Source organism: Apostichopus japonicus, chromosome 14, assembly GCF_037975245.1.
Source record: "Apostichopus japonicus isolate 1M-3 chromosome 14, ASM3797524v1, whole genome shotgun sequence".
Lineage (NCBI taxonomy): Eukaryota > Metazoa > Echinodermata > Holothuroidea > Aspidochirotida > Stichopodidae > Apostichopus > Apostichopus japonicus.
The window spans coordinates 21,192,646-21,206,015 of record NC_092574.1 but is presented as its reverse complement, the minus strand read 5'-3'; the positions used below and the strand labels follow the sequence as shown (position 1 = coordinate 21,206,015).

The window sequence follows — 13,370 nt, the reverse complement described above, 5'->3', positions numbered from 1 at the left end:
GAACAGCTCCTCACTTTATCGTAGACTTTGGGAGGAATCGGAAGTTCAACAGAATATTGTCCACAGAACATTACAGGCCATCGTTGGCAACGGTTGACTTGGGAAGATTTTCTAACAACAGCTCCTCACTGCATCGTAGACCTTGAGAGAACTTGAATCCGAAGTTCGACAGAACATCGTCCACGGAACATTACAGGCCATCGTTGGCAACGGTTGACTTGGGAAGTTTTTCTAAAAACAGCTCCTCACTTTATCGTAGACTTTTGGAGGAATCGGAAGTTCAACAGAATATTGTCCACAGAACATTACAGGCCATCGTTGGCAACGGTTGACTTCGGAAGATTTTCTAACAACAGCTCACTGCATCGTAGACCTTGAGAGGACTTGAATCCGAAGTTCGACAGAACATCGTCCATGGAACATTACAGGCCATCGTTGGCAGCGGTTGACTTGGGAAATTTTTCTTAAAACAGCTCCTCACTTTATCGTAGACTTTTGGAGGAATCGGAAGTTAACAGAACATCGTCAACGGAAGCTTATCGTCTTCGTGTCAAGTCAGGCATCTCCTCTATGAACCAGAATCTGTCTCTCAGATATTTACCGGTTGGACGATAAATCAACCCTGCAGGTTATTTTTCTGAGCTCCTTTCTCAGCAGTTATCAGTCTTAAGGAAAGATTTTGCTCCAAATGACTCTGAGGAATTATTTCATACACGAAAGGATACCTTGTGATTTAAAGTACTTTAAAAAGACAAAAATAGCTAAAGTTGATGGTTTTTTCACTTCTTTACGTACTGTCATAGATTGAAGTCTTATCATGAACTTCCTGGAAAGAAGGAGAAGTGATATACAGGGCTTACGAGACAGGACTTTTGCCTGAAATGTCAAATGTTATCTTAGATATTAGTGATATAAACTCCAGTCACAAAAAAAAGAAGAAATAAACAGCTCACATGGATTTATTCTGAAGTCTTAAAACATTTTTGACGTCAAGTCTCTCTCTCTGAATTTCCGAATAATTCATGACTATTAGAAAGGGTTTGTGCATAGGTCGGTCTTGTCATGAAAATCTATAAATTTTCCTCAAAATGTCAGGAGTCATTTGAAGATGTCATTTTACTTTCTTTGGGGGGGGGGGGGTGGGGATTAGATGTACTGTATATACAGGTAATCTTATAGAGACAGTTGAACACTTACTTGATACTGAATATGGACCTATGGTAAACCATGCTGGACTAAACATTGAATCCTTGCTTGATCTAAGAAAAACATTACTATCTGTCAAGTCAAATTGTGATTCAAATCTTGCGTTGAAATCCACATGCGATCCTGATATTACGCTATTCCTAGGAGTATATGAAAAACAAATCCAATTATAAAATCATATTTGTGTTGTGATCCTAAGGGGTATTCACTGTAAGAACGAAGATGTATCCCAGTACACATTCAGTTACAGCAGTTTTTTTTTGAGAGGCATGAATTTAATTTAGCTGGAATACCCTAAGGAGGGTTATCATAGTACATTGTTATTCAGTCATTCATGTAACACCAGATTTTGGATTGATTTTTTTAGAAGGCAGTGTGGTATCAAAATTCCTAGAAATTGATGTCCATTAGCTTTGAATAATCAAAAACAATGTAAAATAAAATATTGAAGCAGGTGTTGAAAATTTGGAAAACCTTTCCAAATTTGCTTTTGTTATTAGTAATACTAATATTGAATAAGGGTCTGGGCAAACAACTATTGATAATCGATTTGATTCGTTAACATTCTCATGCTCATTAATATTCATTTGGTGGAAAACTAGAGGGATGGGTGTCTTAGATATTTAAACGGAAATGTTATTTTGGTGAATGATCAGTTGACTGGTTGACATAAATGTAAAAAAAACTCCTTTAAATGTCAGGGGCAATGTACAGCATTTACAATGCATCAGTAAAATGTCAATATTTTGAGATAAAATATTGATAAAAGGTTGATTCATCAGAACTATACATGACATCTCGTCAGTTTCTTGTACCAGTGTTGTACCCATCATGCTATGTTTCTGACATCCTCCTTTCAAAGTATCGTTTGGTTCAATCAAATTATCATTATTTCAAACTTTTGTAAATTTTTTTTCACAAATACAACTAACATTAAATGCATTTTTAATACCTTTCTGTTGACTTTTTTTTATGTCTTTAGCAAATGTTTTGTTTGCATAGAGTTAATTAGGAATATTCTCTTAGAACTGCCCAAATGGATTTACAGTGGTTTCTGCTCTCCACCCCATCAACTTCCCTCCTACCATTCTGGTTACCAAGTTCAAACCCACTCCAGGAACCAGAATATCTTCACTGTTCAAAATTGCTAATGTGATACAGTTATCACTTAAATCTGCAGGGAAATTGGTTATTTCTAGTTTTGGTTTATCGGTTCTTGAAAGTTCATTCATCAGTAATAGGTGTCTTCACCTTCCACTCTAAATAAGGTTGCTGTGAGTGAACCCCCTTTTTATGGGGGAGGGGTGGATGTTTTGTCACTATGGAACAAGAGCTGACCACCAGAGGCTATTGTGACAAATGGAACACAAAAATCGATTAGAATGTCCTACACAGCTAGGCTGCAGTGATTTGTGCAGTCATCGTATTGTCAGATTTGTGACATAGTAACTAGCACTTTCCTTATCCCAATAAACATATGTCAAACCATCTCTTCTATGCTGCAAGCATTGTATAATACCCCCCCCCCCCCCCCTCCACCATGTCATGTATTTACAGAGAGAGTGAGCAGAATATTATAGAAGCCTTGGACTACACATTAAAAGACTAGCCAGTATTTTAGCATAGTGTAGGAGTGAAGAATAATTGTGTAAAGGGTATAAAGTTAAAAACAAGGAGCCAATCATTTTACTTGTTTCACTGAGCTTGCAAAATATCTGTCCACTCTATTAAAACAATTATTAAAAATTTCATAATGGAAATGGGAGAAAAGAGAATTAAGACAATGACTTTAAAATGACAAGCAGCTTTTTATATTTCCCAATTTACAGCTTGTGAATACAAACTTCTGTAAATTAAATTAAAGATAAATCTAAGTTTCAAATCACTTTTTATTTACAGATTATATACAACCCTATTTTACCTCATCCCATCACAAATTCTCTCAGTTTGCCTTTCTTTGATCTATATTTCTTTTAAGGCACAAATTGTAATAGGTAGAGGATAATTGTCAACAATACCTCTGATATAATATTAAACTAAACAGAAGGTTTGTATTAGCTTTTTTTTTACCATATTTTAACATATAAATGCTATTATTAAAATAATATGACTTAAACAAAATGCTTTTCAAACATGTGTTCAGCATCTATGACACTGTGGAATAGATAGGATACTTAGGTTTCTTCTAAACTTTGGTCCTTTATAATTCCTGATTCTGTTAAAAGTAATTCATGATCTATTAAATAGAAAGGTAAACGGTGGTCTGCTTAAGGCACATTATAAGAAGCACATTTGTAGAACACGCCACCCCCAGTTGGGACACATTTTTTTTGGACAAACTGTACTTTACAAACTGAACCCTTGCTCCAAAATACTTGCACTGACAGTATTAGTGTTTTGTTTCTAATTATAGATGAAGTTTAAAAACTGTTTATACTGTCAGTGTGAGTGCTTTGAAGCATGATATGTGAGTATAGTATAGAGTGGTATTAGCATTGGAATCAGATAAAGGTTACAAACTGTTCATAATAGCAGTATGAGTGCTATGAAGCATGATATGGGAGGACAGTATAGAGTGGTATTAGCATTGGAAAATTGTCCCAACTGGTTGAACACACAACTTTTATGTATTTTCAATAGATGAAAAAAACATTTAATAATTAAACGCAGACTAAAGAATAGTTTTGCCAACTTCTTCTTCACACACAAATCAAGTGTTTATAAGTTGACATTGTTATGCAACACTGGAAACTCTCAATTCTGAGAAATGATTTTATGTGTAGAACAAGAATGGCTGTTAGCCCACCACTTTTTCTACTCAACATTACAGTTTTGTGCATATTAATTAGAAAGAAGTGTCCTATGAACATGCTCTGACAGAATTTAAAAAAAAACTTTTTGAAGCATTTTCAAGTCCACAACAAGTAAAACAATATGTTGCAACTAAAGTTTGTTTATGCTATTAATATAAGGTACCCACTCTGTTTATTTAACAGAAGTAATAAATGCTACAATAAACCGTACGCATAAGTGGTCCCATGCAGAGATAAAGCAAGATGAAATTATTGTATGGAAGAATGAAACGAAACGTTAAATATGAACAGAAAAATGCATAAAAATGTAGTACATTCAACAATTAAGTGTGTCATACCAAACACCTCACAAGTATGTATTGTTTTTGAAAAACAATGTATAAAGGGACATTGCACAAGCAGGTGCATGTCTAGAAATGATATATGAACAACTTTTTGTCCCATTTGATGTTTGTCTGGTCTGCCAAGGTGGGTTTGTATGTTCTTTACTTTCTCAGTTACGTGCAAGAAAGATAGCAGACCACTGAGGTAGGATAATTTACTTCATGGGAATGATGTCTGTGGTCTTGCATGGATCAATAGACACTGTAGCGCTCCATCATCTAGGCCTACAGGAGTTTTAAAATCACAATTATAAATAATGTTATCCTTATCAACTGTTTAACAGTTTGATTCATTGAAGACTGAATGATGTTGTACTTGTAAAGTGGGAAGGTAGTCTCACACTATAATCCCTAAGCCTTGTACATCTCTACTTTGCCATGGAGGTCGCAGCTCTGGGGAGCCTGATAATTCTTTACTGTAGTTAAGATCTGGTCAGGGTAACATTGGAATTGTCTGATATTAAAACATAAATGTCAGGTTAGAAATTGGTAGATATTTAAATGATGACATCATAGATTTGTTATAGATAAGCTCATCACCTGAACATGCCAAAACATTTACAAAAATCCAAATTATTCAAGTTTTGGCCATAAAATTGTTTAAAAAATTATGGTTTGGGACGATTATAAGACTCTATAGAGGGAACAGATTTGAACAAATAAAAACAGCTGCAAAACTCACTATTTCTGTTAATAAAACTCACTAAGTAAACTAAAATACTTGAGCAAGTTTTCCACTGAACAGAAAAGGAACGACATAACAGCAAGTTTTATTTGTCAAAGTAACATTATAGCGTCCTTATTTCATCTTATGACAGCAGGTGAAGTTGCTGGAGACTATAGTGTCATGATTCACAGGGAACATATACTACCTATAGCACATCCAACGTTAGACCAAATTCTGACCCGACATTTGTGTTTTAGCACAGACAGCGTGTGAACTATACTTTCAATTGTGGTTCCACATCTTAACTACAGTAATAGGAAGTAGTAACCAGCCACAGAGAGTGGTCTTGTACATAGCAAAGTAAATTTGAACATAGCCAGCTACTACAGTATACAAACAACTCTTACCTACCGCAGGAAAACGCTGTTGTTTTACATTAACTACACTGAAATCTCTAACTTTGATTGACAGTCACAGTTTATCGCATGTGCAGTGTGATTTTGGACTCCTCATAATAGGCCTGGATATGCAAAGTTGTGTCATGGGTGCTACCCCATGCGAGGCCACAGAACTAATAAACTAGCGCTTCAATGGAGGAGGTAATAGTGGAGCAACATTCTGATCCACAACCCAGGAATGGAATAACCATCTAGATTCATAATGTAATCACTACTCATCATTTTAGGAAAGTTTGTGCTTGAGTATGAAGCATCAGCTTTAATAAATTAAAAAAAAAATATATGAGATGATTCATGCACTGCCAAGTTTGCCACGGTAAATTAAATCAAATTTTTTTCATCATTTTGAAGGATACTAGAGCAAGACTTGTTTCTTTCCAAGACTTCATCAGAACAGTCCTTTTAACTCCCCTCCAGGTTCATTTTTTGAAATGAAATTAGAGAATTATGAATTTACCAAGTTTTAAATTGTTTTGTCCGCATCATCAGTGAATGACCATGCTTAAGCCTAATCAAAGGAATGAATTAAACTATTTCAAACAATTCAATTTTTTCTTGATTTCTTATCAAAATGGCAGCTTAGATGTTGATTTGGATTTACAATATTATGAGAGTTAGGGAAACATTAGTGTCTTCAATTCAACACACTGCTTAATATCAATCCATTGAATTACCAATGAAGTTAAATGTTTTTTTCTAAATGTAACATTTACGCCGTGAAACATGCCAAAGTTTCTCCCTATAAACAGATACTTCCATAATGAAATGACCTCATAAGTCCCATTGAGGAAGTCTGAATTTTAATTCAATAAAAAAACGAGGCAAAGTAACCCAAAAAGAATGTGAGTACCAGTGAAGCCAGAAACGAAAAAACTTTTAAAATAACATGACAAATGAACAAGAACATCGAAAAAGGAAAAACAGAAATGTTGAAAATGTTGTCACGTTGAATAACTAAAAGATGTCACTTTTAAGCCTTCATGGCAGTTTAAAAGAAGCAAAATCAAAAAAATATTTAAAAAAGGCATTTTGTTCCCCACTCCTTGTTTGAATGTAATAACAAAAATATCTTGATCATTATGTGATATATTAAATTTAGAAAACAAAAAATTCATGCATTCTAATCAGTTTATTTTTGACACAAAACTAATTAATTTACAAACCTATTTTTATATTTACTTAACTTTACAAACGAATTAACAAACTAACAACACTGGAACATTTATTTTACTGTTTACTAAAAAAATATTCAGCCCTAAATTAAAATGTCCTCCTTCCACAAAATTTGGTTATTCATATTTAACATGATTTTGAGACTCTAATAGGAAGCAAAGTCAGATAAACAAAAACACACTTCATCAGAATTGAGACATTCCAACTGTATGGTATGAGGTAAATGTACTTTGAATACAAACCTACTATACCATCATTTGTGTTTCTGTTAATCTTCGTCATCAAGCACTTAATCCCCTATTAAGCTATTTCATGCATTGTTACAAGTTTTCAACTTTTCATGACACTGACATGATAGCTTAACCCGTCAAAAGTGATTTGAGAGCAAAACTTCCTGAGAGAACGTTCAATCTGAAGATAATTATGATGTCAATTCTTCAAATATAGAATCGATAGAATCTCTTTTGTTCATTTAGACCTACCCAGTCAGGAGTCCTGCTGATGTATTTAGAGTTTGATGTTGTTGATATTATTTGTCAAACTTTTCATTCATTGAATCAAATCTTTTCACTCCTGAGCTAGAGGATCTACCATGAAACTGAGTCACTAGTGTTGATAAATGACTGAATATTGTCAACAATGAACAGTGGTCAAGAGAACCCAGAATTAGCTATGAGTTCTCCACCAATCACTAGGAGAGCTCGTATTTAAACATACATATTCATCATCATTCATAAATATTGATGTTAACTGAATAAATATTTTGCTCTTTTTAATGCTTTACTTTTAAATCACATCAACATTTGTTCCGTTCTCTTTCTTTGTGTCGACCAGAGTCCATCGTCTGCTGCTTTCTCATCTCTCTTTCAGCTCCTCCGTTATTTCTGTATTTGACCTTTAACCTCTTCCACTCTTACTACAATTCTGCTCATGCTGGTTTATTCTGTGATTGTCTCGCGTTCTAACATCCTTCATTTACCGAGCCATTTGCCGATGGATCTCTGTTGAGACAAGCGATTCAGAATAGCTTAGAGAATGTAGCTAAGAAAATGTAGCTTAGAGAATGTAGCTTAGAGAATGCTGGATAAGTTTGCAGTTAGAAAAGTACTTGAAACTCCAAACTTTAGTATACTGTTGCACTGAAGTAAACAATACATACTTCATAACAAGAGAATTACAGTAAACATTTGTTTTTTTTTAAAGATTGGTATTTCCAATAAAAGTGACAACATCAAGGCTAGAGTCTAAAGGACTGTCCAGGGGGAAGTACAAGTAAAGTAAAGAAAACGGTTAACAAAAGTAAACAAATATTTGCAGTGCTTAAAATGTTACAAATTCATTTCATAAGCTTGGTAGATTTCAGTCTATTTGTAAAATGGAGACAGCCATTAGTCTAGGCTCGAGCTAAGTAAATACACTAGTTTGTTTCACTGGTGGCTACTGAAAAATACAACATGCTAACTCAATTCAATCCTAGCCAAGTGTTGCATTGCTTTTTCAATTTTTTTAAATTATATACCAGTTGTTATTTTCCATTGTTGATTTATCCATTAGGATGAATGCTGTTTGGCTATAAAAAGACATAAATTTGTAGGATAAATCTTGTAGGTGTTCCAGGTAATGCTTTGTATTTGGCAAACGGAAGGGCACACTGACTAGAATGCAAGAGGATGTTCTGGCGTTTGATGAAAGTGTCAAGGAATATCTTGAAACATTTGAGTACCAGACATTCTTGTCCTGTTTGCCCTTATTGAGATACTGTGAATACAATATTTGCACATTTGGCATCTGCTGACCTTTGAACTACTCTGAAATATTGATCTGTATTACTTGAAATATGGCATGCATGTAACGAGTTTGTGATCCATCATACTTTCCCTTCTTGAATTACCCTTTTTGCAATTTTTGCACATTTTGACCTCTCTTGACATTCACCAAAACACTGGGTGTCTTAATACTTGATTATTTGGCATCCTCAAAACCATTGCCTGATCCATTCAAGTTTTCTCTTTCTGAGATATCCTGCTTACACCAAGCTTTTATATTTTGATATCTGTTGAACTCAAACAACCACCAAAGCTCCACCAAAAAGTAAGGTCCATTTTAATTCAATATGATGCAACCTCATAGAACCTGTTTTATTGATATCTTAAATAAAGAGCTGTTTCTCGTTAACAGCCTCGTAACACATAGTATCTCTGCAGTGACACAAAGACATTTCCAGATAATTTAAGTAGTTCTTACCCTTTTAGATTTCTTGGCAGTCGTTGGAAGCCCTGTCGGTAGTTTCGATTGAGACGTCTCTTTCGTCAGATCCATCTTGGGAACTTTGCTGGTTTCTTTCTTTGACTTGAGTTTATTCTCTTTCCTGGCCGCAGCGACCTCGGGGTTCACCTTGGGGCTGTTCCGGCCCAGGGCCTTCCTGGCGAAGGAATGCCTCATGGATCGCCGGCGGAGTGAGGGCTTGGGTGAGAAGCCAATGTCAAATGACAGGGCTTTCTGGTCTGGCTTTGTTGGCTGGAGATGAAATTATAAATACATAGGATATCATTAAAATAAATCGCTGCTATCACATGGCTTCTGCTGTTGGCTTTGTTGGCTGGAGATGAAATAATAAATACATCTGATATCATTAAAATAAATGGCCGCTATCACACGGCTTCTGCTCTTGGTTGTTATGATCAGATTCATACATTACGAATATTAATGTATTACGAATATTAATATATTACGAATATTAAGCCAATCAAATATTAATATATTATCGGGGTCACTCTAAAGGGTCAACTTAGGCCAGTTGGAGTATATTATTGCAGCAGTCTCTTTTCAAGGAGTATAACACTATTATCACAGGTTTTGGAATCTCAAATTTTTTTTAGGGGGGGGGGGGTTACTGGTGCACCTTTATTTATAATGATTTCCAGAAAAAACTATGGAGATACCATACTAGTTGACATCGCTACCTTCTACACAGTTAAATTTCTCTTTTTCATTTTAACCAACCTGCATTGGCTGAGGTTTGTTTTCTGCGTTGGTCCTTATATCGGAAGATCTCAGGATACGGCCGGTCGAGTTTGTGTTCGTAGCGACTAACTTTCTGCTATCTGACAGATCATTCTGAGAGGGTCTGGTGGTCCGAGAGATTGTGGAGGTGTCGGGAGGGGGCATCTCCTGATGAGAGATGGCCCTCTGAAGAAAGTTAGATGTGAGCTCCTGACCAGGGAGTACGTTTTCAGATGTGGCTTTGCGTAGCTGCTGAAAGAATGACGACAAAAGTATACAAATTTATTTAATATCAATTAATGTGATGATATGATATGAAATGTAATGAAAGGGTGAACACATCAAGGCCTTTATCAAACTCAAAGGTGTAAAGTCCTTGATGCAATGGTTTCGGACTTTGCGAATGTAAGAAAGTATGCATGCAGCTGAAAAAATCCTATGAATATCTTGGCATTCATCTTTTTAAATAAAAGTTATAGGTCATCAGTAGTGAGTTCCAAACTGTAGCACGCTTAAATTGCTAAGTTTTGCAAAGTACTCACTTGGAGATTCTGAATTGGAAACTTCAAATTAATCCCAGATATTCAGGAATGGTATTACAAGTTATTGACTAACCTTAGCATGCCAATCTCTAAATGATCTTCTTGTGGACGCATGAAGCTGTTTCTTAGCAAAACTGTTGAAATTTTTTCTTCATCTTCAGATGAAAACTTACATCCTCATAGTATTTTGTATTGTGAGGATATGAATTTATTTTCCATATTTCTTACAATTTTGGTGAAAGTTTGTTAACGGCAATTCAGCTGAAATTCCTCTTTAATTTTCTTGATATTTCTTATCCTCAGAGGAAAATAATATTTCTACATAATAGTTACATTTTGATGAAACTCTATGCTGCAGAGAACATTGATGGCTAAACAAACATACCAAAAAAAATGTATCAGATTTCAATGATAAATCAAGAAGAATATAAATTAGGCCAACTAAAACCTTTTTGAAGAACATATCTACTTTGATGACATCACAGACCACCCACTGTGTTCCACTTGCTGGAGTACGAGCAAGTTGTTAGCCAATCAGAATAGGTTACATTCAATCGGCCATCACTTGAGTTCCGAACAAGATATTGAGATGGGGTTTTCATCTAGAATTCTGAAATACTATATTTCACTATAAGTTGGACTCTCTTGAGTTACAAACAAGATATTGAGATGTGGTTTTCATCAAAAAGTCTGAATACTATATTTCAATATAAGTTGGTCATAATTTGCTAAAAGAATTTACCAATCAAACCTTCCTGCCCTAAGCTGTCTACTCACTTTTCCGCTGGGTGCTTCATCGATCTGGGCCAGATCCGTCTTCCTCTTCCTAGAGGTACGTCCAGACGTCGTCACGACCGTTTTCGATTCTCCCTCGGAGAAAGTGGTCTCCTTGACCTTGAGATCATTGTCGTCGAAGTTGTCGGGTGCGTACGTCTGGGTTTCCACTGGGTAGGAGGTCTTCAAGTGAGGGCGGCAGAGGGTGTTACGCCTGTGAAGCTCCTGAATTCGGTCCTCCCAGGCTAGGAACTCTGGCTCTTCATCGCAATCGTTGACGATCACAAAGTTGGCTCTCCCTGAAAAGGTTGAACAGTATGTTGTACAAAATAATGATTTTTATATTTCTGCTATGTTTTTGATGGTGAATAATCAAATGGTGTGGTGATGTTAATTTCCATAAAATGATCCCGTCCCCCCCCCCAGAAAAGTTTCCAAATCAGATATTTTACTCTGTTAGTACTCTTGTTAGTAATATTAGAACAAAGATGTATTTATGCAGAGATATATCAGCCAATGAAAAGTAATAAACATGCACAGATTATGAAAAAAAAGTGTCTTGTTCTAAACACTTGAAAGAGTTTGTCCGGTCAGGAGAAAAAGTCGACCCCCTACCCAAAAAAATTCTCTATAAGCACGTTTGAGATTTTACACTTCTCCGAGTGATGGACCAAGACTGAATTCTCTTATGATATACTCGTTAGCATAAAGTAAAAAACTGACTAGTAAATTATAAAAGGATTGAAAGTGGATAGAAAATATCGGTATTTTAAAATAAAAACTTTTCAAAATTTCTACATGTCTGTTGGTTCATATTTATTCTTAACTTATGAAACCTTTCCATTTGTGTAATAATTTGGTCAAAATAATAATTTTTTGCTGAAGCTAAGCTAGATAGATAATTCAATGCATTTAGAATGTGTTGCTTTGTTTCATGTGTGAAGGAATCAATGTGGGTACGAGTGGGGGTGTGTAGAATGATGGGGTGGGGGGCTATATGTTCCCTACCAGTGGTATGGTGGCTCTTCCCTTGGATGGAGGACGCAGTCAGGGAGCTCTGGCTGGCGCAGAGCTCATCCAGTGTCTTGGTGACCCTTTCTGGTAGGTCCAGCTGATTACTCGTGGTACTGCTGCGTAGATTGTACGGCGTTGTGGGATTGTGGGCTGGTACCGATGTGGTTAGGTCCACCTGTGACCTTGTGCATGACATTGTGATTTCAATTGTGGTTCGTCCTACGGGGAAAGAGGAGCAGGAGGTAGGGCCTTTTTCTGGACTACAGACTTAAAAATCATCCATTTTTTATTTTTTTGTACTTAATATTTACACAATTTTTAAAGACAGTAGAAACAAAGAAATAATGTCACAGGAATATTTTAATGGTTGTGTGTATATGAGATATATATGATATCAAGGAATATTTTAGTGTTGTTTAAAGTTTGCAAATGATAAATTATATACATACTGTAAATTATATACATATGGTAAATTATATAGTTCTGTGCATTCCACAATATTAAGTAAATATCTTTCCATTTGTCTAAGAATTTGGTCATAAACATAATTTTGCCCTAAGCTAAGCTAGACATAGAATTCCCTGGATTTTAAATTTACTGCTTTGTTTGAACTGTGAAGGAGTCAAATGGTATGGGTGGGAGTGTATGAGGGTGCTGAACCAAAAAGTGCTGAAAAATCAACAGGGCTAAAATTAAGTCCACACTGGCGTTACCCTAAACTTCAACACACATTCTTTACTGTACAGGCTTAGGTGAGCAACCCGATAATATTTGCTGATAGTAAGCAGTACTACAGGGCTTTTGTTAGCAACACAAATCATACAATTTCTTAATTTACGAATGTTACACAACTTATCATGTGTTTATGTTCTTAATGTCTACTAGCAGAGAAAAATTGCACATGCCATTTGTTTCAGCTATGCAACAGCCAAATCAACTGGCATTTAGCCAGTAATTAGCCCAAATTTTGTGGCCTTATAGCCCAAAAAATACAACCCCAGTTTCTTACATCCAAATTCAATCATTTTAAATTAATTAGATGAGTAACTGAGGTCATCTTCTCTGGTGTTATTAATAAAGGCACTATTTCAATATTAAGAAGTATATGAATGACCAGGAAGGATTTGTGAGTTATTAGTACTGGGTCAAGAACATGCAATTGGAACCCCAAATTAATGTAGCAGTGTAATACGAAAAGGTTATTACAGAATTAATTAGTAAACAAAAATTAATGAATTAAAAAAAGATTTTTTTTTTTTCATCATAAATAATAAATAAATAACAACAGACATCAATTGCAAATGATAAATATTATATTGCACCAACAACTGAGAAAA

At 35.4% G+C, this 13,370-nt stretch overlaps 1 protein-coding gene across 5 annotated transcripts in view; it reads right to left on the bottom strand.

Moving 5' to 3' along the window:
• Positions 1-2,994: 2,994 nt before the first annotated feature.
• The window catches only part of LOC139979459 (uncharacterized), a 48,084-nt gene continuing 37,708 nt past the window's right edge, over positions 2,995-13,370 (bottom strand). For 3 of the 5 annotated variants that reach the window (XM_071990263.1, XM_071990261.1, XM_071990264.1), the window contains 5 exons: positions 12,028-12,252; positions 11,023-11,318; positions 9,704-9,955; positions 8,945-9,217; positions 2,995-7,701 (listed from right to left, as the gene is read on the bottom strand). In XM_071990263.1, the coding sequence (XP_071846364.1) occupies positions 7,672-7,701; positions 8,945-9,217; positions 9,704-9,955; positions 11,023-11,318; positions 12,028-12,252 (1,076 nt within the window). In that variant the 3' untranslated portion in view covers positions 2,995-7,671. The remainder of the gene's footprint in view (positions 7,702-8,944; positions 9,218-9,703; positions 9,956-11,022; positions 11,319-12,027; positions 12,253-13,370) is intronic. The other 2 variants (XM_071990262.1, XM_071990265.1) reach the window with 2 other exon arrangements.